At 41.8% G+C, this 25838-nt stretch overlaps 1 protein-coding gene across 1 annotated transcript; it reads right to left on the reverse strand.

The window, feature by feature from the left end:
• Positions 1-21287: 21287 nt before the first annotated feature.
• LOC135897213 (uncharacterized) lies at positions 21288-25838 on the reverse strand. The gene is made up of 4 exons (XM_065425796.2): positions 25508-25838; positions 24242-24298; positions 23630-23820; positions 21288-22288 (listed from the first exon to the last, which is right to left on the reverse strand). Exons 1-4 carry the CDS (start codon positions 25599-25601, stop codon positions 22205-22207), a joined length of 426 nt encoding a protein of 141 aa, XP_065281868.1. The 5' UTR covers positions 25602-25838; the 3' UTR covers positions 21288-22204.

Here is a 25838-nt window from a genome sequence, read left to right on the forward strand (position 1 = left end):
GATCAGAAAGAAAGCTTATCCGGCTGCACATATGACTGTAACCACCCATTTGTCGCAGGACCATAGACCGCAGAAAGCGAAGTAGCACTTTTGCTGCCCTTAGTGCCAACTGTTCCACTATATCCTGCTCTGACAGTTCCAGACTGGCCGGAGTCTGTAATGCACAACACACCAGCTTCCACTCCGTACCATAATAAATAGCGATGCACAAAAGATAGACATTCACTGCAAGTGTGAGTGTCACAACTGCAAGTGTCTCAACTGAAACGCGGACACACAGCACAACAAGAAAACGTTCACAAGAGGGAAAGATTTCGGCTAGCAGCTTCGAATTTATTATAAACTTAAAATGAAATACTTGAAACGATCATGTGGGATTTCTTTGCGTCTATTAGCATTTATTGCCAACAAACTCGAACGCAGAAATGCTATGATTGCCATCTGGATTTTGAGCAGTACACCATGTTTTCCGTTCCGTTCTCAAGCATGTACACACCTTTTTGAGCTAGCGATATCTGTTTACTCGCTGGCACGAGAATATTGATTCCTGTTTTTCGCATTTTAAATTATACAATTTTCGTCACCATGTACACCAAATTTATCTGAAATCGATAATATCTTTCGGATGGCCCCTCTTGCTTACGTTTGCGGGAGTCTAAGAAATGGGTGACTGGAAAAATATTGCATGAGGAGTTACTCAGAAGAGAGCTCCGCTTTTATCGAGGTCAAGTTCTTAAAGATATATCGTTGACTTCTGAAGGTGGTAACAGTTGTTAATTGACAATTTGGCGCTGCATTCTTGACAAACTGGCTCTTCACATGACGTAGTCACTCCAACGTGCTTAACTATTCCTTGCTCATCCCACGGTATTTTAGTGACTACTAGAGTACTTAAATGTATAAAAAGCAAAAAAAAATTACACACCTTGAGAAAAGGCAGCTTAGCCGTAAATATCTCATGCGCGCTAACTGGATATAACACCTGCATAATGTGCCTGCTCTGCTGCTGCTGCCTAAGTACTTACACTCTGGAAGAGTTGATTGTTGGGCTGGGTAGTTTTTTTTATTATTGAACTAGTAATTTAGCGCAATAAAAAGCACAGGGACAAGAAAGGTGGACAAAGACAAGCGCTAATCACAACTCTTTAATTGAATCACAGAATTCTACATGTATATGCTCTTGTCCCGCATATGCATACCATGAAAAAAAAAGTCATATGAACATCAAAGGCGGTTGCGCAAGAAGCCATGTTCAGCATCAAGTAAAGAGATCGAAGGCTCACGCATACACCTATCACTGTTATTCTTGTTAAAGAAGGCATCCAGTGCTAGTCTAGAAGAGGCGTTGCCGCTCCTGCCCAGAATGGCGGCGTGAGAAAATCGAGCGTCACACTTAATCGCGGTAACAACAACCACCATATGAGATCCCTTATCCTCCTCTTGCTTTATTTTTTTGCACATGTTCCCTTAAATTGTCATGCGCGCAACGCTTCTTTTTTCCAATGTACAGCTGCCCACGAGGGTGCAAGGGGATGGCATATGGAACCCCTCTGGAGCACTTCACAACGGGCTTCTCATGTCTCATGCGGCAACCCCACCTTCTCTCGCAGCAAACTCCAGCGCACAGCTTCGACAGCCTGTTCGGCTCAGAAAAAAAAACAAGAAGAATATCATGAGAGTTAGCAATCTCTTTAATGTTGTGCGACACTTTGTGCATATAGGGTATAACTTCCTGTCATACCTCCGATCGTTGGACCTCTGCTCTCTCCCTTCGTTCCTTTAAGCTTTGCATTTTCCCCTAGAGGCTCTGCTATAGCATTGACGACCGTCTAAGGGAAACCAGCTGCAAAAAGACGTCTAACTTGGTTTCAGAAACTAGACTGCATTTGGCGCATGCACAATTTTCGCCGAGCTGATTCCAAGCATAGATAACCTACTGTTCGCTTCTCCCGCTTAGAATGTGGGGAATCATACGGCAATTGCTTCAAGGCTCGTGTTTGGTGAGCCCAGCAGGCATGACCACTTCAAAAGACAACTTTAAGTCTAAGAACTGCGGGCCTGTGGCGTCAGTAAGTTCATGAACCAGCACTTATGCTTGATTGTTCAAAGCTTCTAACATGAAAGCAGGGTGTGTAAAGTCACCCTTATTGTTTAAAAGCACTTCAACTGCATCCACATCCCTAAAATCATCCAAACCTGCGCGCCCCCTACCCGAAATAAACAAGCTCCAAAGGCCAATCAACATAACACAAAAGAAAGGATGTCGCAAAACATAGGAGCGACACATCAATATATACACATTCCCCGCCAGTGCAGATATGGCTGCTTGTTGAAAAGAACAAAAATCACTCCTAATTAAAACTCGAGCAACATTAAAATTTTCGCTGACACGCCCACAGAATTGTGAAAGTTGACCATATCATTATATTCAATACATTTCCCTAACAAATCCAGGGGTGCCGTATAATAACATTATTCCAAACTTTTCTACCAATTCTGTAATCAGCCCTCTGCGCTTGGTCAAAAACTTTTTTGGCCCACCCCCACTTCACGTGTCTGTCATGCGACATCACGAGAACCGCAATACCTCCCCATCTGATATGAGGTGTACACATTGATTAAGCATGACTTGACCGAAAAAAAGAGAAAAAAACTAGTTATTTCCGATTCGACGCCTTTTTGCCATTAGCCCCCGGCTATTGGTCAAAAGTTTTCGGGCTGCACCCACTTCACCTGCCTGTCACGCGACGTCACAAAACCGCAAAAACTTACCGCGTCAAGGTGACGAGTACGCATTAAAGATGCATTATATGCCGAACAAAACTGAATTTTTTTCTGAATAGCCGCAGGCAACCCCGTTCAGAAAGGAATAAAAGATGGCTACCGCCTATCGCTGAGGCACGGGGTACTCGCGCCTGCGGGAGAGCATGGATTTATTTGCGTATAATAAAACTTTTTGCGTGGCCGTGTAACGTTTTCGAGCATTTTCGGCACGTTTACGACCTCATTCTGCCAGCTCTCCTTTGCTGAGGATCAGCTTTACCGTCATTCTTAAGCTTCCGTTGCATGCCGCCGTGATTTTGCGGGAAAGCGCACCAATCGCAGACGCCGGCACCACCTTCTTCATCAGGTTATCGACTTTCAGTGCAGTGATTCGGCCATGTCGAATCCCTCTGTACTTGAGCGCGCTCCTCGCCTCTTGTCAGCCAATTAGATAAGACAAGCCGCAGAGTGTAGGCAATGCTATTCGTTTTTCAAGTAAGCAAAAGTTGCCTCCTATGAACGAGGAGAGCGCTTGATTGGTTTGTTCAAACAACCCTGCGGCTGACCCACCAGTTCTTGCTTCGGCGGTTACGCACATTTGACGTCAGAAGATTGGAATAAAAACATATTGGAATAGTTTTACGTTCTAGGGCCCCAGTAGCATATCCTAAAGGATTCAGTATAACAGATCTGGCTACGTAATCAAACCATACTAAATGCCATCATTAGAGTTGACGAATTGCGGAACCTCCGAAGAACCGCTAACATGGATAGGATCATTCACATGAATATTGGGTGTAACGAAAACGCTCGAGTGCGATATTCCTCTGACGAATATTATTCGCGAGCGCAGGGTGTGGTAGCACTACTTGAGCCTTTTTCTTTTGAAGAAGCTTAAGAAGCTACATGTGGCCAATCCTTCCGTGTCAAAAGCTCTCCAGAGGTTGCGCAATGCGTTAAGCCTAATGACGGCATTAAGTATGGTTTTTCCGTTGACGTAGAAGACCTATTAGTGCCTCCCCGTATTGTCCCTTATGTTCCTCAGTGTAGCACTAAGGCAATATAATCATGAACATCCACCAACTAGCCCCGTTCAATGCTTTACTAAAGACCTGTTATACTCAATTCCTCACGATGCCTCAAATGCCCTCCACTCAGAGGGCGTCTGAGTGGAGAACTTTTTAACTTTACTCGAGCTATATTTTTGTGTGACCTTAATTTTTTTAACGAACAGCCGTATCTGCAACCCCCAAAAGTGTGTTCAGGCTCTTGTGTCGCTCCTATCTTGTATGACATTTTTTGGATTTTTTTTATTGGTCTTTAGAGCTTGTTTTTTATGCAAGGCAGATATTAAAAATATTATATGTGTTGATGATATTTTAGTGCTTTTAAACAATGAGGGTGGTTTTGCATCCCCTGCTTTTATTTTGGAAGCTTTTAACAAACAAGGCCAATGGCTCGTTTGCGGCATGAACTTCCTGGCGCCACAGACATGCACTTCTTAAATTTAAAGCTGTCTTTTGAAGTTGGTCACATTTGCTAGGCACCATCTCCCGCAAACTTCGAAACAATTACTGCCGTATCATTTCACATAGTCTAAGGCGGTGAAACGAGCGGTAGGTAGTCTTTGCTTGGAATCAAATCGGCGAAAATCGTGCGTGCGCCAAATGGTGTCTAGTTTCTCAAACAAAGTTGGACGACTTTTGGTAGCTGGTTTCCCTTTGATGGTCATCAGCGCTATAGCAGAGTCTCTGCCGCAAAAAAAAGTAAAATTACGCGCAGAAAACGCAAGAACAGAGGTACGAAGACCGAAGGCGAGACCCGAAATTATACCAAAAATTCCCAAGGTGTCACACAAGCTTAAAATGGTTGCCAATTGTGACGGTATTCCTCTTGTTTGTTCTGCGCCCAACTAGCTTTAGAATCTATGCTCTCGAGTTTGCTGTGAGAGCAGGCGGTACTGCCGCGCTAGGCATGAGAAGCCCTTTAAGTGCTCCAGAGGGTTTCCATATGCAATTTCCTTGCCCCCTTATAGGGAGTGGTACATTGGACAAACCGATCGTTGCGTGAATGACCATTTAAGGTAACATGCACAAACAACAAAGCAAACCAGGATAAGGACTCACATATGTAGGTTCATGTTACCGTGTATGGGGGTCAAGCTCGATTTTCTGATAACGACATTCTGAGCAGGAGCAACAACTCCTCGTCAATACTTGCACTGGAGGCCTTTTATCAAGAAGAAAAGAGAAAAGCGTATGAGTGAGCATTCTATCTCATTACTTGATGCGGAATTTGTCTTCTTGCGCAAACGCCATTGATATATATGTGCCTGTTTTCTTACTTGGTTTGGGCATGCGTCACAAACGGATATATATGTACAATTCTATGCTTCTATAAAACAATTCTTAGTAACGCTTGCCTTTGTCCATCTTTCTTGTCTCTGTGGTTTTTATTGTGGTATGGTAATAGTTACATAATTACCCACACGCCTTGTCCCTTTTTACAACCTTTCCACTGCGCGCCGAGGTTCGCTATGGAGTACGGCTGCTAAGTATGAGGACACGGGACCGAATGCTGGCCACGGCAGCCGCATTTCGGCGGGGGCGCGACGTGAAAAAACCTGTGTAGTTATATTTAAATGCATCTTAACGAAACCCATTTGGTTCAAATTTGCGGAGTCGCCCCCTACGGCATGCTGCTTCATAATTGGGTCGTCATATTGCCCCGTGAAATCCAATAAATAAATTTTTATCCTTCCTCCATACGTTGCTTACCGTAGTCATAGGATTGTATGGAACACTTCCTCGGTTAGTCATAGTACATAAGGTACATATCTCTTAAATGGCTGAGCCTACTTCGGTTAGTCATGCCTTTTTTTTCGCTAACTCATCATCTGAATCCGTTTACTCATCCTCTTAATTCGCTTAGTCATCCCCCACAATTCACTTCGTGCAGTTCTCTTAGTCATCCCCCTTATTCCAAAGGTTGAGGGTTCGACACTCACACAAGATTCTCGGTTCGAGTGCCTTAATTACCTCAAACCATATAACCTGTGCCTTAATTACCTTCGCCTTAATTGCCATTACATGTACGTCCTACAGCCGCTAAAAGTATATGGTTCAACTCCTAACTAAGACCGATGGTTCGAGTGCCTTAATTATATCCTACTGAACTATTTGCGCATATACTTCGCCTTAATTAACATCAGAGGTAATGGGTTCAACTGCAATCAAAGGCCGAGGGTTCATAGCCTTTTTTGTAGTACCCTTCGTGTCACCGAAGCACGTTTGCTCAAGTTTGCCAGATCGATGACGCATATATGTTTTTCGCCCTAATACCCATTGTAGGTTTGCGTATCTCACTAAGAAAGCACCGCTTTTATCTTCAGGTGCCTTACAGTGACTACTTCGATCAACTGCTTCCCTGGTATGAACGCAGAAGTGACTCCAACGTGCTATTTCTCCCCTACGAGCAGCTGAAGGCGGACAAAATAGGAAGGGCTCTGAAGATCACGCAATTCCTGGGTGCCGAACACAGCACCCGCCTTCATGATGACAGCAACATGCTGCAGAGAGTGCTGGATAACTCTAGCTTGGAAACCATGGCAGCCTTCCTGATAGATAATGTTGGTGACAGGGTGAAGAAAATGGTCAAAGCAGCGTCGCAAACAACTTCGGAGACGGTTGAAGAGGTGAACAATTCGCCACAAGAGAACGTGTGATCCACGAGGGTTCAAGGTTTGTTCGCAAGGGAATAGTGGGTGAGTGAAAAAAACCACTTCACGACTGAGCAGATCAGACTGACCAAGAAGTGGATCACTGAAAAGACGAGGGGAAGTTGCGTCATGTCGTTGTGGAGTGATTTCGACTTGCCTTAGCAGCTGGAAGGCGAGGTTTCTGCAACACTAGAAATACATAGAAGGTTTATGCCAGCACCAGACATATTGTACGCTAAAATGGTTAGACATAGGGTCCACCTAATTAGTTTGCGGATATTAAGTGAACAAACGATTCAATAAGCACGAAGAATGTTTGTGCCGCTAAAGGCCTTCAAAGTATCAGAATTATTCTCTAGTAAATTAAAATGAACACCCTAACATTCAAACATGAAATTATAAAGTGAAGAGCAGAATTTTTTTGGCGCTGGGTAGCCAGACCGGCACTGTGCCTTCAATTGCTGGTATAAACATTATGAGCATAAACACTAACGTTATTGAGTGCACGGTCTACAATCACTGTACTGAGGAGATAAAACAATAACCATCAACATAAAACAAAGTATTAATGTAATTGGGAGCTCAAAAGTATCAGTGATTTCGAGCAGAAATGCCAGTTGTATTTTTCAGTCTTGTCTCAAAAATGTTTGGGGGACCCTTAGGCTGAGCCTTTAAGAGTGGAACGCGATATCATTCAAAGATCCCTAACTGGGTCTCGCGCATGCCGGCATCTGTAGCTTACGGAACCGGAATGTTTACCGGAAAGCGCTGGCGGCGAACAGCTATGCACGACAGTGAGCTTTCGGGCATAAACGAGGTTTCTTGCATTGGCTAATCTTCAGTTATTGTTTCGCAATTTCAATGTTTCAGTCTGGGTACGTCTAACATAAAACGTATGTTGCTGTCGGTGTTTCGTTTCATGACATTTCGGGCAACTGTGGAATTTCGGGAATTGTCAGTGCGGATTACGCTGCCCAGTCGGCCCACGATGGTGCCCAGATTATACCCTTACCGCTGTCAAGAACAAATGCAGCCACAGGTCATCGCTCCCTCGACTGCGAGCCTACGGAAACTCTGTGGAACACCAGTGAATTCACCAACGCACGTCTTCACAGATTGAATCCAAGTTTCCAACTCAGTGTTCCACAAGCGTTGCCGCGAGCGGAAGCAAAGCTTCTGCGCCACCTATGGCTCGACGTGGCATTCACGAACTCCTATTCCTTCCACATTGTAATGGCGACAGACCTGCTTGCTACACCTGCGGCTGCTAAAGACGATCGCGCACCTCCTCTGTGACTGTCAACGTTACAATGTGCCAAGATAAGTGCTCGTGACCGCGCTCGAAAAACTGTACAGTCTCCCCCTTCACGGAATAGAAAGTTATAGGTCACTGGTCCAGACGGGATTCGGCACTCAAGGCCTTAAGGTCTTTGCTGAAGTTTTTAAGGGTCTGTAAACCACCTTTGACTATCGCTGTGGGTAACATCGCGTTACTGCGCGAATTTCTCTTTTTTTTCTCTGTTCCTTCTGATTTATCCCCTTTACTCCTTTCACCAGCACGGAGTAGCCAGCTGGTATTTACACTGGCTAACCTCCCTGTCTTTCTTTCCCTTTCGTCTCTCTCTCGATATGGCATTTGTTTGTGGGCTGTCATTCTCGAAATTCAAAGGAAGAATCTTGTAAAGAATGCAAGGCAAGGTATTACCAACTTTAGTGATAGAAGAACTTTAGGGCCGTGAATAATATATGCGGCAATTTTCGCTCCCGTTGCAATGTGAACGCCGTCAACCAGGCCCGACGACGACACTAGACTTTGTGCGACACCAGGACCCTAACTCTATCGCGTTAAACTATCTTCGAGAAACTCCTTAGACTCCACTGGTTCAGAAGCGCTTACTAATGTGCGGCACAAGTTGTCCTGTGTGCTTCGTCGCGCTAGCATGTTGCCCCATCCTAATGTTAGAACGCCATCCGAGGAGACTGAGTGCCGTGCTACATTTTCTTATAACTTCCTCTGCATCCCTTTTCAGTCTAAATGGCAAACTTTTTCATTGGAATTCTCCAATTTATCCCAACCGTCATCTTCCAGTGCACGTTTTTCCAACATACAATACTTGCCCGCATAGTCTGTACTGTATGAATGAGGAATTCAGATTTATGGTTGCCGATAACGCACCGGTACACTGCTCAGCTACATTCAGTAGTTACTTAATAACACCAAATCTGTCCTCACTTCAGTTTCCAGCATTAACAATTCGCATTCTTCTGTACCTGGTTGAGATTATATATTTCCTGCCAATCGTTCCTGTTTACAGCCGCTGAATTGAATCATTGACCATGCAGTGCTGTAGCCAAGAAAAATGTCACAGGTTTAACTTGCAGCTGCATTCCGATTAGAACAGAATTCAGTAAAGGAAGCATTGCTCATATTAGCTAGCAAATCAAGAGCAGCCTGCGGTGTGCGCTTATTCGAAGGGCGGCACTAAGGTATCTGCTCCTTTCTTTGTTCCAGGTTGAGTTAGCAAACATATCGTGCAAATATTAGTATGCCTATTCACCTGCTTGAGTAAACACAGCATGTAGTTTTCTCACAATCCACCCACCATAACAAGAAGACAAATTAAAACAATGTTATGAAAAACCGCTATTAGGAAGCAGTGGTGCAAATGTCTACGAGAGCGAAAACATACAGACGAACAAGAACGCAAAAGCGCGTTGAAATTTCTGTTGTGTTCCTCATTAAACTTAGAGTAGCTGTTTCCCTATAATGATGCTTTTTGGTGTACGTGTGGGGTGCTGTATATCACTTTATAAATTTAAAGATATTAGATATACTATTATATTAGACATTATTACCAAAATTTTTTCAGCAATCAAATATGTTGTGCTAGTGTACATGATGCACTGTCAAACCTGTCGTTCGCAAGGGCCGAGTCCTGTGTCAGTCTTCATGCATTTAGTATCAGGCTGTCATTGTCAAAACTAAAGCGAATCAAAGTTCTAATGCTGATTCAGCTAGCGAAATACAAACCTTAATTAAACAGAAATGACTTACACAAACAAATCACAAAATCCAACAACCTTCTAAGAGACACTCAGCAATCCTATGGGACAGTGCCTGCCGACTACACTCTTAGGCAAATGCACACCCTGTGGGATGTATAGTTGCCACACAACGATAATGGTCAACTGCCTTGCTTGCGTTTCCTTTTTTGAAAACGCTGCGCGCGCTACTTTCCTGTCGAGAATGGTGTATCACACTGATAACGCGCAAGCCGTTCGTGAGTGGGAAGTGCCATGCTCGCAGCGTTAAAGAAAGGAAGCGCGGGCAAGGCAGATGACCGGTGTTGTGTGGCAAGATACGACCCATAGGTGTAATTTCTGTAAGAGTACATGTGCCTTCTTCCCTGTCTACCAGGTAGCCGCACAATAAGCGGCTTTATTCAAGGGTATTTTGTTGCGCCACTACAGAGAAATCAGGTACTTCAGTCGAAAACCACGGTGGCAAAATCTTAACTAACTTTTGTACAATTATAGATAGTTATATTTCGGAAAGAAACTGAACACGCTCTCATTCTTCATTGTAGTTCATCTATGCAAATGGGTAGTCGCACATTTCGTCACAGCAGTCAATTCTTTTCGTATGGACAGCTACTTTATTAGGTTGCTCAGTTTTGACTGCGTAGGTAGTTCTGGATACTAACGAGTATGTGCGCCGCTCTATCCCAATATGGTTTGTGGTGGTGACACGAACCATAAGTGATTGCCTCTTCGCATATTTTAGAGTTTCTCACTAGGTTTATGATGTTGCTAAAGGAATACAACGGTACAAAGATAAGAGTAAATGAGAAATTTTTTCCACTTATGCAGATAAGAAATGCGATCATTTGGTCTAAACAAGAAACCAAAGAACTTTCTTCGATTTAAATTGACAAATTCAGGTGTAATTCGCCATCATTACAACGATGTGTCAAGCGTGGTACCAGCGTGACTCGAAAGCATAAGCACCAAATTTACATATAATCTTTCAAAATAAACGCCCCAGTGGAGCTTGCCATAGGTTTATTGCAAATAATGTTGCTTTTATTTCAACTTCCAACCCGCACGGACGGCCCACAACCGTAGACAGAATGCGCAATAGTTCACTGAGGCGTGACACCATGGCCATTTCAATTATAAAGAGATCACCTGACGTAGCTGGTCAGGGTCAGTGGTAGGGTGAGCGCAATAAGATCATATAGGGCACAGCGGAACGAGGCATATCCCCTGAGGTAAGTTTGAGCGTTTGGGTTTATAGTTGAGCAGTTTGTGGCGACTTGTTTTACAGCCAAGCTTTTTTTATAACACTTTCGCCAGAATGCAAAAAAAAAGATTACCCCTAGCGTAGAGTGAATACCAACACAAATGTTCTTATAACATTTAGCTTACTAGAACTTAATTACCACTTCCAGGAAGCTTCGCTTCACATATATCCGAGAAAGTGCGTTGGTTCTGCATGATTATTTTTTACCCAGCAGTCATTTGTACTGCCCTTTCGGGAGCAGCCATTCTCAGTGTTCCTGCCCCAAATGTCGCTATTAGCGCCATATGTGGTCAAATCCGAAATTTCGGCAAGGTTTGTTGCCGAGATCTGTTTTATGTTTAGGTTTGGCGTCTGATTATCATACCGCAGCAGCTCCAAATAGGTGAGTTATGCTTTCTCTAAAATGAGTCATACGTATTTCAGGACAAAACACGCACATACCTTCACAAATTCGAGGCTGCATTTATGTGAACGTATTGTGCATACTTTTTCTTTTTTTTCTTCAAGAAACAGTTTTTATTGTAGCATTGTGCTAATGGTGAAGAATGAGACAGTGTGAATATAAAGGATTAAAAAGTTAACATTTCAGTTGCCAGATTTATGCGCAGGATATTAAGTAACATTAACTGCCCAACTAAGGGGTGAGCAGGATCGTTAATCTTCGAAATCTTGGGTGCGATCTTGTACGCGTTCCAAACTCGAACGGAGGCGGTCCGTTCTTTCCGTCGCGAAATTGGCGGTCCGTTCCATTGCGTTTGACCAATAGCAGACAACACGGAATGATTGACAGCAGATATCACTTCACAATTGACGTCATGGCGTTCTTCACCGTTCAAACTGACCAACCGTGTGCGGCTCGGTGGAACGTACCGCCTCCGTTCTATTTTGGAACGCGTACAAGATCGCACCCCTTATGTATGGCTGCCTAAGGTAAAAACAAAAAGAATGTACAGGGATACACCTTACACAACCAAACAATTTGGCTGTTTTGGCGCAATGCACTCATCCTGAAATTTCGTTATATTTCCGTACACTGAACATGTCCACACCACCCCGTATGTCACAAACTAGTAAGGAAGTTATTCAAATTCAAGTGCTCTTATACGTACGTTTTTATTTCTACGAAATAAACGTTATGCAGAAGAAGGTACCAAATTTAAAAAAATTGTGAAGGTGAAGAATCACCTTCACCTTCACTGGGTCTAAATTTAATTACTGGGTCTAAAATTAACCTGCAGAAAACTAAAGTATTGTTTAACAGTCTCGGAAGAGGACAGCAGTTTACAATAGGTAGTGAGGCACTGGAAGTGGTAAGGGAATACATCTACTTAGGACAGGTAGCGACTGAGGATCCGGATCATGAGACTGAAATAATCAGAAGAATAAGAATGGGCTGGGGTGCGTTTTGCAGGCATTGTCATATCATGAACAGCAGATCGCCCTCATCCCTCAAGAGAAAAGCTTATAACAGCTGTGTCTTAACAGTACTCACGTACGGGGCAGAAATCTGGAGGCTTACGAAAAGGGTTCTACTTAAATTTAGGACGACGCAACGAGCTATGGAAAGAAGAATGATAGGGGTAACGTTAAGGGATAAGAAAAGGGCAGATTGGGTGAGGGAACAAACGCGAGTTAAAGGTATCTTAGTTGAAATCAAGAGAAAGAAATGGGGGGCTTGGGCAGGACACGTAATGAGGAGGGAAGATAACCGATGGTCATCAAGAGTTACGGAATGGATTCCAAGGGACGGGAAGCGTAGCAGAGGGCGGCCGAAAGTTAGGTGAGCGGATCACATTAAGAAGTTTGCAGGTACAACATGGCCACAATTAGTAATTGACCGGAGTAGTTGGGGAAGTATGGGAGAGGCCTTTGCCCTGCAGTGGGCGTAACCAGGCTGATGATGATGATGATGGTTGTGATGATGAATCAGGCCACGTCACTACTAAGAGTCACGAAACTAAACCGTAACGGAAATAAAATTTTCGCCCGCAATACAAGTTACATTAAAACACAACGAGTGTGAGGTGTCCAGCCAATGATTGTCGAAAATATCATCTGTCGGTAAGGTGCGTCAGATATTCGTACTCGAATCATGGTACGTAACAGCGAAATCACAAGAGCGTCTTAGTGTTCTTGACTGTACGCCACTATTCCCGTCTGGCATAGATTATTATTGCGGACAAGATTGTTTTGCTATAGAATCCGTGCCAACATTCGAGTAAGTTCTGATGCCTGAAGCAGCGCAAGGCGCCGAGCGATGCTATTGGAACAAAGATTAGCTGGTAAAGAATCTTCACTCAAAAATAAATTAAGTCCTCATGCACATAATGTGCTGTTGTTGTGACGAGAAAAAGACAGATAGTATCGAAAACATGAGTCGCAAAATAGGATTCATCGGGCGAACTTGCACCAAAGAATGCAACTGACGTTCAACGTACAACGATATTGGTGACCACAGTCGCAAGGTTATCGAAATCCGATCTATGAATCGAACCCGTTGGGTATATATAAACATGGCTTATTATCAATTTTAGTGCAATCGCTGCAGCTCGTGCATGTTCTAGATCATACACCACTATTCGCCTTTCACGTGCAACCTCAATGGACATGTTTCGGCCAACATAAAGACACTGTCAAGTGTTGTCGCCGATTCGATATAATGTTCCTATTTACCACTCCTTAGCAGGTGAAAAGATGTCCCCAGGAAAGGATAAGCAATGTAAGCGTTTGAATGACCTCCTCTCAAAATGCATCGTCCCGATACAACAAACGGAACATTAAAGCGAAAAAGAAATATAACCCGTTCAAACAACAAAATAGCAAAGCAAGCAAGAAAAGATGTTTTAGAACTCCTTAAACGAAATAAACATTCAAATTCACCGTCATACAAATTTAACGATGGCATACTTACACAACGCGACCCTTTTTGCATGATATAGTAGGCCTCAATAATATCGCTCGTATTCCGATTTCTATGCCCGGAAAGTATTGTGGTGTCTTCATAGATTGGAGTGCACCCATGCTCAGAGTAGTGCCGCGCGACATGTGAGTAGGCATTACCCGCTAGTGAGCGCCTATGCTCAGACAATCTAATGTTCAGACATCGACCTGTTTCGCCAATATATACGTGACCGCAGGAAAATAGAAGCTCGTAAACAACTCCCATTCTACAGTGTATAGTCCTGCAGTTTTTCGTGTTGTGACATCTATGTCGGCCAAACAGGTCGATGCCTGAACATTAGATCGTCTGCGCATAGGCGCTAGCTAACGGGTAATGCCTACTCACATGTCGCGCGGCATTGCTCTGAGCACTAAACCCTCAAAAAAGTACGTGTGCCACTTTTCTTCTAACAAGATAGCTACTATGCCGGACCGCGTAATAGATTTCAATGGACAACAGCTAGCTATGAGCCGTAGATATACATTTTAGGCATCCTTTTAGACAGGAAGGTAAATTTGTCACACACCTGAAGTATTTAAAGACCAAATGCCTTAAGGCTATGAGTCTGCTGAAGCTCTTGTCGTGCAAATCCTAGGGAAGCGACAGGAAATGCCTTTTAAGCTTGTACAAATATCTAATATTATCACGCCGTGGGGATAGATCCATAGTCCACACTTCTGCTGGGCTTAGTGCTTTGAGATTGTTAGCCCCCATCCACCAGTTAGGCATCCACTTTCCAACATATGCCTTCGGAACTAGTCTGGTGCAAAGCTCATACGCAGAATCTAACGCAAGGTGTCTGTACTTCTAAAGGACATATTTAAGGTTTTCCTACGCGTTGAATGCAAACTCAACTGCAGACCACCTGTGTCATTCAATTATTCATTACTTGTCTACTAGCAGGATCTTCAGTAACACCCACACACAGGCGTCATCTGTCCTCCGATTGGAATCACTGTCAGAAAAAACAGGCGTCCCCCTTCTTGTTCCTGTCCTGATGGCTCCAACTAGGCTTCCATCGCCTTCGGAGTGGCAGCCCGTCGAATTTTACATTGGATGGTCTGCCACATTTAATCGCATTTTCTTGAACTTAAGAAGTATTTCTCTGCTCAATTTTATACAGATGGTTCGAAAGCTCCTCCTGCCGTTGCTTACGCAGCTGTAGTACCATCGTTTTTATCATCCGGCACATTTAATCGCTAGACAAGTACGTTTACTGCAGAAGTACATGCGATCCTCTCTATAGTTAAACTCTTTAAACAAACAAATCTGACCAGGGCTATTGGGTTTACGAACCCATTGAGCGTAGTCCAAATCCTAATGAGCTAACAAAAACTTAAGAACAATGTTCTTAAGGAACTATATGATTTGCTATGCTTGGCTAATATGAATAAACAAGTACACACTAAGAAAAAAAAGAGTATCCCTTACTCTTTTCGAAGAGTCTGGACTCGTCACGTATACGACTCACTTTGTGGGAGACACCCGAACTCTCTTTTGGCAAAGAGTCCCGAGACTATCTGTGCCTGTGTCAATACAAGGTGTTTGCGTGACTCCGCACACAATAGTCATGCATACTCTGTTGTAACAGTCACCTATACCCTCTCAAAAGGGTCACAAGACTAGTGCTGAGGGAGTCCGTTAACAATTCTAGATGAGTCTGATGACTCCAGCAGTGTGTCAAGTTACCCTTAGTGCGTGGTGCCGGCCTCTTGCAAATAAAGTAAGGTAACTAATCTATGTAAGTCGTTTCACTCTTGGATGGCAGTGTCGAGCCGCTTTTCAAAATGTGTCAACAACTCTTGCTGTAAGTACACACGACTACGGCTAGTTCTCAAGAAGACTACTATGAAAAGACAACATAGGATAACAAAGAATCCACAGTAAACTTGACAAAAAGCACACGGCAGGTTAGCAAGAAAAAGTTAATATTTCATCAATCTTTGTTATTGTCTTCTGGAAAATTCAAATGTATAAGTCAGCACAGAATCACTATGAAAGCAAGACAGTTCTCTTTACCATTAAACTGGAATCAATAGCCAACTAAGCAAAACAGTCTTAAATAAATATCCAATATGTAGCCTGCAGCTGCATATGCATGACACTGCAACGCCACTCAGAACCATAATGAGACCCCAAAATATTATGTAACTCATGTAGAACGTTAATTCACCACCGCACAAGTCTCTTATAATATGTCAATAGATTCATAAGTTCCACCTATTTCCCTGTTCTAAAAGACTTAACTTACGACTTAACATTCTAAGCAAGTAAGCTACACATAACAAATAAGAGAGGCTGCACTTATGTATAAAGGAGACCCATATAATGAAGTGCAATAAAAACAATATTCCAACTTAGATTACATTATCTATGCATTATGCTATGCTTGCTGAAAACAACTGGTTGGCAATTGATAATCCAGTCTAATAGTAAAAACAGCTGTCTTACCTTATGGTACTCTTGTTGGCACTTTTTCCCACACAATTTGTGCATGTTAGCGTGAGATGAAAATTGATCTGAAAAACACCACATTAAAAAGTTGTGCATCAATTTTATTCTGTCATACAACATGCAACAGTGTATAAAAATCTCATAACTGACAAAATTACAAAAATAAATACAGCAACACTTATACTGATCATTTATTTATGTTGAGAAACATACTTTTGCAAGACTAAGTAAAATAGCTGACACAGACAATTTCACAGGTCGAAATAAACGCTAATACAAAACTTTCCATAATGCAAACACGTTGACAAAATAAGTAGCACAGGCAGCTGTATTTTGTTACGGCAAAGATAGCGCATGAATGATGAGGACAAGAGAGGAAGCAGAACACATAAACAAACTATACCCAGCTGCATGCACGCAGCTGTAACAATACACATAGTGCACAAAGATCCAAAAGAAACAAAGAGGAAGATGTGAGGAAGGCTTCTTTTACTCATCACAAGTCATCCTGTAAGAGCACATTATGCACTGGCTGTAATCTATCCTCAGGACATACATGAATAAGTTACTTTAGGTGCCACATCTATAAATCACTCACACAATGTTCTTGTGATTTTCCTTATTCCAATCTTTAGCTTAGCAAGCATGACTGAGTTACGTAAAGCCTCCCTACGGCTTGGCACATATACACAAAGAAGTGTTTCTATAAACACTGGAAGTCACGGACGGATGACTGACACATACCTCTTCTAATTCTTTTGTCTTTGTCATTATGATTACCTACCACAGTAGTCTTTTGTAGAGTGAAACACATCCAAATAACACACTGTGGGCAACCAAGTGTGAATACCTGTTCTCGATTTCTACCTTTCTCTGGTGTCCCGCTAAGGTAACAATGGTGCGAAGGATTGTCTTCCCAACGTATGCATTCCCATACACCAGGAGCAGATGATAAGCCACATTAATGGTGCATGAAATAAAGCATCTGTGCTTGACTTCCCACTGCCGCTCCAATCTGGAGTGATCTTTTTTTTTGCTTTGTATACACTAGTACAGGTGCTACGTAGTCCCCTTGGAACCCAAAGCAATTCTCACACCACAGCAGGATGTCAATTTTTTTTTAATTCTAAGCAGAACTCTCGTTATGGGGGACAATTGCGAACGTATATTTTTGCTTTGTATCTTAATTATGTTGCTGACCTTTAAATTTAGCCACTTTACTACTTTTCTGCAGACAGGCCATTGCACCAATGCTAGGTTTTGAAAACACCAGAGCAGGGTAGAAAGCAAGAACAGATATTTATAATTTGGGTGCCCTCTCTGCATTGCATGGATATGTTTCAATGCACGATAAGACTACTTGGTAGCTAAACATATAAAAGATAAGAGAATTAAGCTCAAAGCCTACCAAATTAGTAACTGGGAACTGGGAATTTCATATGTAAATTAAATTTCCTGATTCCCAGTGATGAAACAGTTTTGAGAATATGTGCGAAGGCAACCAAGTCACTCATGCTCACAAAGGAAACAAAATAAAAACAAGCAAGATTACAAGAACTTCGAACTTGCAACCTAAAGTAAGACACCTGACATGACTGATTTATGTATTTACTGAGCATAAATTACAGCTAGCGCATAATCTGCTTGAACAATATGACAAACAATGAGTTACTGTTGCTTTCTCTCTGGGGCATTTGGCTCTTCTGAACACATGCACATTGTATGGCACAGCTGCGTGGATGTAGCTGGGCATAGTTATGAGTCAGCATCACTTTGTTATTATGGTCCTTCACTATTATTGTTATGATTTATATTTGGCAAGCAGCCTAACTATCGGGTTGATCAGCTGTATTTTAAACAAAACATACTGACAGATTTCCGTTTCTAGCTAACATAAGGAGGCGGGTACATCCTTTCAGATTGCAAGAAACAGCAGTGCAACAGAAAGTCTACAATGACCAGTACCTTTATTATTAAGTGCCATGTACTAGATCTTTCTGCAATGAATACCTCTATTACCAAAAATTGTAGTCTGAAAAACTAATTGGAAAATATTTACAAGTGACAGATACTAGAACTGCATTACAATTGCAAATTTTTTCGTAAACAATATCACAATAATTGAAGTTTTATTAATTTCAGCAAAATGGCTGACATCCTATTATTGAGGCTAGTCAGTGCTGAAGGTATTGCTAGTTTGTAGGAGTCCTCAGGCTGACAGCTCTGAAATATTTATCGCCATACTTGGTGGAACATGCTTTGCTGTTGCAGATATTACTTAGCCACAAAACATTTTGTAAGCCTTATGGGACAATTCTGTGTGGAAGATAAACCTATCTGATCATGTCTTTTTGGGTTGTGTATCTCGGAACTGGTGCTAGTCTGAGTTCTTACAAACTAGACGTTATTGAGTACTGTAATTATAATGCCTGCCACTGCTATAAATTTCTGTTAGCGAAAATTGTCGCATTGTCATGAAGCAGTTATGTTCAATTTTTAGTGGCAGTCACTGCTGAAACACTCAGTACAAAGCACAAAACAAAGATATGGAGTCAAAATGTAAATGTCGAACAAAGTTATAGTCAATTCCTCATTTCACAGAACTGTCTTTTTTTCTGTTAGTTTGCCAATACCAATTGCACATCCACAAACATTTTAGTATTGCACTTCTGGTAAATGCAGGAAATTTCAGTGTTTAACAGAAGCCCTTGGGAAGACAGCCCAGAGTCGCTTTAACAAAAAGACTTGCATTCAATTTGTGTTTCTATGTTGTAGGTCACTATAGCAAGGGGCATGTTTTGCTGATTGAATATTACTCGAAACAGTCTTATTATTCGTACTAGAGGCTTTGAAAGAGAGCAAATTGTAGAGTTCTTCATGCAGATTTCATATATGTCATTAGTATTTCTTTAGCTGCTTCTTGAGTTATTTCCTACACAATGGGAAAATACACTGATCTTTGCGGGCACTTTCTTGTGTACTAAATTTTCACAAAAAGCAGTGTGCTGTAGCTACCTCAGCTCTTCGTAGACTACAAAGTACCGATATCTATTCAAACAGCATGTAAAGTTACTAGAAGTATGCAAGATTAGTAGGCAGGCAGAGAGGCCTGCCTACTAATCTTGCATACTTCTCATGCTATTGTGAAAAAAAGCTATTGAATATACTTCAAAAACATTTTCTCACAATAGCATGAGAATAACCTTATGCACTTATAGTTCTCCTATACTAACGAAATTTGGCATACGTACTCTTCAAGATATGCAGAATGCTCATATCTAATTGAAATTGCAATCTGTAAAATTATTTAATGTGGCTTAATATATTCTTGCATAGTTCCAGTAATTGTACAAGCCGTTTGGATAGGTATCACCACTTTGCAGTATACGAATAGCTAAATAAGATACAGCATGAAGCTATTTCTGAAAATTGTATACACAGGAAATTGCCCCCCAAAATATTTTGCCACTGTGTAGGACATAACTAAAAAACAGCAGCTACACAAAAATAAATGACAATTCAAATCTAATAAAACACTTTATGAATGACAGTATATTCAAATCTCTAGTACAAATATATCAAAAATTGTTTCGAGGAGTTAATAAGTGGGTGTCAGTGTATTCTACCAAAGTGTTAGAAAATGCCTTCAGGCATACCATGGGGAGCTTTATAAATAGCACACGCACGCATCTGCCTAAAAAGCCCCATGCCCTGCTTGAATTCATTAGTCATTTTTGCATTCTGTTGTATGTCACCATTTGCATCCCTTAACATAGAGTGCACAAAACCAAAAACAGCCTATTACCGTATTTACTAGCATAATGATTGCACTCGCGTAATGATCGCACCCCTAAATTTTGTCGTTTTAATTCGATTTTTTTTATTTCCCACGTAATGATTTCACCCCGAACTTGCCACAGCGATGTGTCATGTGCCAAATCTAGCTAATAATGATCGCGCTTACCATCTGTCGACTGCTATGCGAACGACTCTTCAAGACAAACCAAGCAGTCTGCACGCAAAAAACTTTCTTAAGCAGATGCCCCATTTCATTGCTTTCATCACTTTCCGCACTTCTACGACAAAAAAAAGCTACAACCAAACTTTCCTTTATTATGTGTAGGCTTTATAATGGTTGTGGTCAACAAAAACAAAAAAAGGCGTCTTTCGATACTTCTCATCTGCAATTGTGGGCACGCAACAAATCGCGAGCGGCAATGATAGCAGCCACGTTTACACTGATACGTTAGAAGTGTACCCTATTCATTCGCCGACGTTTGTAACGCGGCTAAGATATTCGCCCACCCTTAGCGGAAACGTGCCACGTTAGGATAGTGGTGAAGACAAATGCCGCAGTTTCCGCAGCCTGTGTTCCTATGTCACTGGCAGCTAAGTGCGCCCATCTGTTTCTGTCCCCTCAAAGTGGGCATGGCTATGTTATTGCCGCAAACTTGCCAATATTATTCATTACTAATATGGAAGAAACTGTTTGAATGCACTGTAATGTACTCACGAGAAGAAAAATGCATTCGGCGCGTTCGGCTTGCTCTGCCGGCCACCATTTTTTTTCGTGTCCTGCACTACATACAGCAGCAGCCGCCTATTTGTTGACCTGTTGTCATCCCATAGTAAATGCCAGATAATACATTTTTTTCTTTTTGCGGGAAAATTAACCAGTGTAATGACCGCACCCCTGAATTTGAGTCAATTTTTTTTGCAAAGAAGTGCGATCATTATGCGAGTAAATAGGGTAACACACTGAATTTTTAGCCTGTAAAGGGGTTGTATACAAATGGGGGCAGCCAACTCTTGTGTGACAATAAACAAATATTTGTACTCACAATATTGAAACCAGTCATAACATATATCCTCACAAATTTGGAAATGAATAACCAAAGAACCTTGCTGATTGTCTCATTAGTGTCCTAAACAAGATCTTTTGATGTTTATAATTTCTAGTTTAATCCACTTTCTCTAGTAAATGGACTCTGACCTAGACTACTCAGTGTAGGAGACTAACCCAGACCTGGAAGACAATATTTAAATCTGAAATAAAGACATTCATCCCACGACCACGTCACTGCTATGTCATCAGAAGCGTGCATCCATGGACATATAGTCTGTAAAATAGTTTTTACATGATCTGTACTGTTACTCTTGCACTAATAAATTAGGAAATGCACTTGCTATTTAAAGCACTGCTGTAAACCTTTGTGTTTGAGAAATGAAATACTCAAAAGTGTAACACAACCAATGTGTGCATATAACCTACGATGCCTTTGACATTCGTCAGTGTGACAAATGGGCACCGAGAAATGCAAAGGGCATCATAGCTTTCTTGTTTGAAACCTTGTATGCGAGTATATTACTGGTATCTTTGCAGTGAAAGGAAGTCACATTATTATCAGACTTATGAGGGGAACTTATGTTTCTCTAGTTTAATATTTTCTTTTTTGTGCTCCTATATTCTTGACTTTTCCAAGAATAATGGGTGTTTGAAATAAGTACTCTATATTGCTCTTAAATTTTTCCTGCACAAGAGCCCACGTTAGGTTACATTTCTTGAACACTTTGCAGTGCTGTAGATAATCAAAAGAAAGAAAAAAATGCTGTAAGTTTGCATTTTAGCTTTCTGTATAACAAGTATGAATCTATCAATTACATACACAAGTACAAAAGAACTACGAAAAACTGGGCATAAAGACATACATTATAGTAATAGCAGGAATCGATGGTGAGAATTCTAATAGAAAGGAACCATTAAAAACTAGGCACTAAAGACACATATTAATTATAATAACACAAGTATTTGCTAAGAATTTGAAGAGACAAATAGAATGTCTCTTCAAATCACTCCACCCTAACATTCATCCATGGTTCGATGAGTGACCACAGTTGGTGATGCTGTTTGGATAAGTTGCAGCTGAGGTGCAGCTGTGAAATAGGTGGAACATGTAGAGAGGTCACCAAAGGTTGCACGCTGGTCGCACAGCAGGTTGCCTTGATCTCCGGACTCACTCGACACTCATGCGTTGAGCCTGGTTATACGCCGTTTGCAAGAGGCCTGGCCCGAGTGTGTGGTACGGCTTTGGTAAAATTTCGAGGCAACCTGAAAAACACAGATCGATATCTATAAGCACCACAATATTCTTCACCATAGGGCAAACCTCAAGTTTACCATCGGCACATAGCAGATAATGAAAACAGACACAAGCCACCAGACTTCAGGTATAAAGATGTGCAAAAATGTAAACGAGTGTGAAGAGCTGTTTATAGGATGGAATGTTTCATTTTGTCTTTTGTAGATCAATAATAGTATCTTAACATAAAGTCAAGTGTACTTGGCCCTCCCTAAAAAAATTTAAATTATGGGGTTTTACTTGCTAAAACCACTTTCTTATCAAGAGGCACGCCGTAGTGGAGGACTCCGGAAAGTTCGACCACCTGGGGTTCTTTAATGTGCACCTAAATCTAAGTACACGGGTGTTTTCGCATTTCGCCCCTCTCGAAATGCGGCCGCCGTGGCCGGGGTTCAATCCTGCGACCTCGTGCTCAGCAGCCCAACACCATAGCCACTGAGCAACCATGGAGGGCATGGCCCTCCCTATTTGTGTAAGTAGGCAATTCCATGCGAGCTGTACCGACCAGGCACACGACCACTTGAAATTTTTTTTGAAGAACTGGAGGCCCTTCAATATAGCGCAAATGTTAATTTCAAAAAATACTTAACTTAAGAAGTTTTTTTACTGGCGCAAGCACTAAGTGAGATTTTGTGTAATGCACAAATCTATGCATCATAAAAGGCATAGCAGAAAAATTGGTTCCTTCATTAAGGGGGCCAAATTTTTCGGGACTATAAAAAGAGGCCTTACACCAAAAATTGAACTGCTTATTAGCCACTGCTCAGTTTATTATGGGTCATTAAAAATGGACAAAATGGCCAATTAACATTATTTTCATGAATCTGGCTTACAGCAAAAGCTGCAAATTTATGTAATCCACATATTTAGGAGTTGTGCTTCATGCAAAAACTGGTTTCAGGAACATAAATTATACAGCAGTGCACAGAGATGCGGATGAACTAGCAAAAAAAAGTCAGTTTTGGTGTGTTTATCGGCATACTTACTATTGAGGCAGTCCTAGTAAATTTATGCCCAATACCATGTATGAGTGTACACCGTATTCCTTTTAGATTGCTAAAGCTTTATCAAAGCAGTTTTTTGTTAAGCAAGAAAAAAAATTGTACAAGTGGGCTCCTACTGGTTTCAAAATTTGCAGCGCGTTTCGTCTAATCCACAGAGCCTTTTGGCGGCTAAGGCAAACTGCATGGACTTGAGCATTCCTGCACCGATAGCAGGGAGTCTAAACTGCTTTGAAGTTAACTCTTTCATTGCTGAGTGGCTACAAGCCACTTCACTCAAAAAGTTGCCACTTAATCACATGTATTTACCTTAATCTTTCTGTCGGCTTCCAGCCTGCTTGGCATCATCACGAAGGCTGCCAACTCCTTAGTGGACGTAGTCAGGACATGGTGGTGGCAGGACGCAGCGGCAGGAGCCGCCAAAGGCTTCAAACTCCCTAGTGGACGTAGTCGGGACACAGTGGTGGTAGGATGCAGGGGCGGGAGCCACCAGAGTGTACCTGCAGCAAATTTGCACAAATGCTCTTAGTCCTACCATGTCACAATTTACAAGAAAAATTAAGCAGTCTGTGGAACATGGATACCAATACAAATAAATGTAAACAGTTAGGTCCCACAACACAACTAGAACATTGACAAAGAAGAAATGGTACTTATGCTTATGAAAATCCAAGCAATGAAAAAAAGAGAATGTGCATCCGATTTGTGCATGGAAGCTCAATGGAAACCTGAGCTCATACCATCAGGTGATCTGTTAGTCAACTGCAAGCCTCTTAAAATGTCATTATATATTTTAAATATTATATATCATTATATATATGCTGAAATGAATAAAGGCCAGGAGAGTGGACACAAAAATTACAACAAATAGCATCTTATGCTAATGAGATATGCGAAAGTCCCTGCTACGATCTGTCTCACCAATAACGTGCTGGATAAGATGGCGTCTTCTTCTGGATGTTGGCATTTCTTGAATACCTAAAATAAAGTACATTTCAAAATTACAAAAATACACAGAACAGCCGTAGCAGAGGAGATAACGCATTGTTTAGTAAAAGAACGTAAACTAATCTCTGATGCAGTGCAGACGAAATTTCCTTTATTAAATTAGCAGAATAATACATCACACTTTATTTCATTTATTGCTGTGAGCATTTCTTGGTACCACAAAGAAAGGTATTTCTGCATGAAAACAGTAAAATAATCATAGCCTTCTACTTTTACAAAATACGCGACAGCGACTAAGCCAACTACAGCAGTATATACTTAAAATTGTTATATGCACATTACAATAGCCAAGACAGGAGAAACTTGGGTTTATATGTAGCTCACCAAGAGGTACCACCTTGCAATCAATTCATTTCTGCTTGCCAAATATCTGCACTAACATAAGACTACAAATAAAAAGACCCTCGTTTTCATAAAACACCGGACACAAAATAGAAAATCCAGTAGGAATACCACAAATTCTGTGCATAACACAGCCAGGTTTTGTGCGCCTAGTAGGATTTACTATATAAAGGTTGCAGCAAATTCATGCTTTTAAATATTTACCACCATGAAAATAAAGATTACATAAAAAATAATAACATTATACATCGGCTTAGATTGTCAGCTAACGTGTTTTGTGTTTTCTACTTACAGCCAAATGCACATAAAATTTGTTCTGTTTCAGCGCTTTTAAAGCGCTGTGTCTGTTCGCTTGTGCATGCAGCCGCTTTACCGCTCTTAAGATATCTGTGCTGCCACATCGCCTGACACTGCCATACAGCGTTGTAGCGCTTTTATTATTCGCGGTAATATACCTAAAGCGCTAGTAAATCTTCAGAATACACAAGCTGTCTTTTCGACTACCTGTCTTCGCCAGCGAAAGTTACACTGGTACTAGTATTGTATCTACACTTCAAGTTACGCAGTACTTGATATTCTACGGATCTTTCGATGCGACAGGCCACTCGTCACCAGAGTCGTTAAGAACGGTGTTTCTCCTGGCAGTACAGCTTTGCAATAATTTCAGATGCTCTCCTGAGGCTTCCGTCTGCCAGTAGTATTTTCGCATACATACGCGCACGCATGCCCAAGAAACGTCTGTGAACTGCCAAGAGAAACGTGGCGCAAAATGTAGCCATACCGGAAGAGCCGAGTCCTCGCCGTTTGTAAACTCGGAACAAAAGCTGATATGCTTACCTGAGACGTTAAGAGAAATATGCCACAGGTCACAGGTCCCCGCTGGTAGTGGTTCGTATGCATCTGGTCGTCTCTGTCCGTTGCGATCTCCCATATCACAATGAAAGATGCAGTGCAAACCGCAGCACTTCGGGCGCTTCCGGCGAGCGCACTTGCTCGATGTCGGCAAAGACGAAATCGGCGAAACGCTGCTGCTGGCGGCGGTCCCCTCGTCGCAATCACACAGCACGGACAGAAGCTCCCACCGTAACTTGTCGCAACGCTTGGTTGCAGTCGTCCCTAGCGCAGCGATTTCAGAACCACTCAACGACAATGTATACTCGTGCGTGAT

Source organism: Dermacentor albipictus, unplaced genomic scaffold (genome assembly GCF_038994185.2).
Source record: "Dermacentor albipictus isolate Rhodes 1998 colony unplaced genomic scaffold, USDA_Dalb.pri_finalv2 scaffold_35, whole genome shotgun sequence".
Taxonomy (NCBI): Eukaryota; Metazoa; Arthropoda; class Arachnida; order Ixodida; family Ixodidae; genus Dermacentor; species Dermacentor albipictus.

Excerpts from the sequence above, each read along its gene's own strand:
- LOC135897213 (XM_065425796.2), bottom strand. The coding sequence starts at position 25,601 with ATGGGAGATCGCAACGGACAGAGACGACCAGATGCATACGAACCACTA. Across the intron at positions 24,299-25,507 it reads TATTTCTCTTAACGTCTCAG|GTATTCAAGAAATGCCAACA; the intron begins GTAAGCATATCA and ends ACTTTATTTTAG. Across the intron at positions 23,821-24,241 it reads TCTTATCCAGCACGTTATTG|GTACACTCTGGTGGCTCCCG; the intron begins GTGAGACAGATC and ends AATTTGCTGCAG.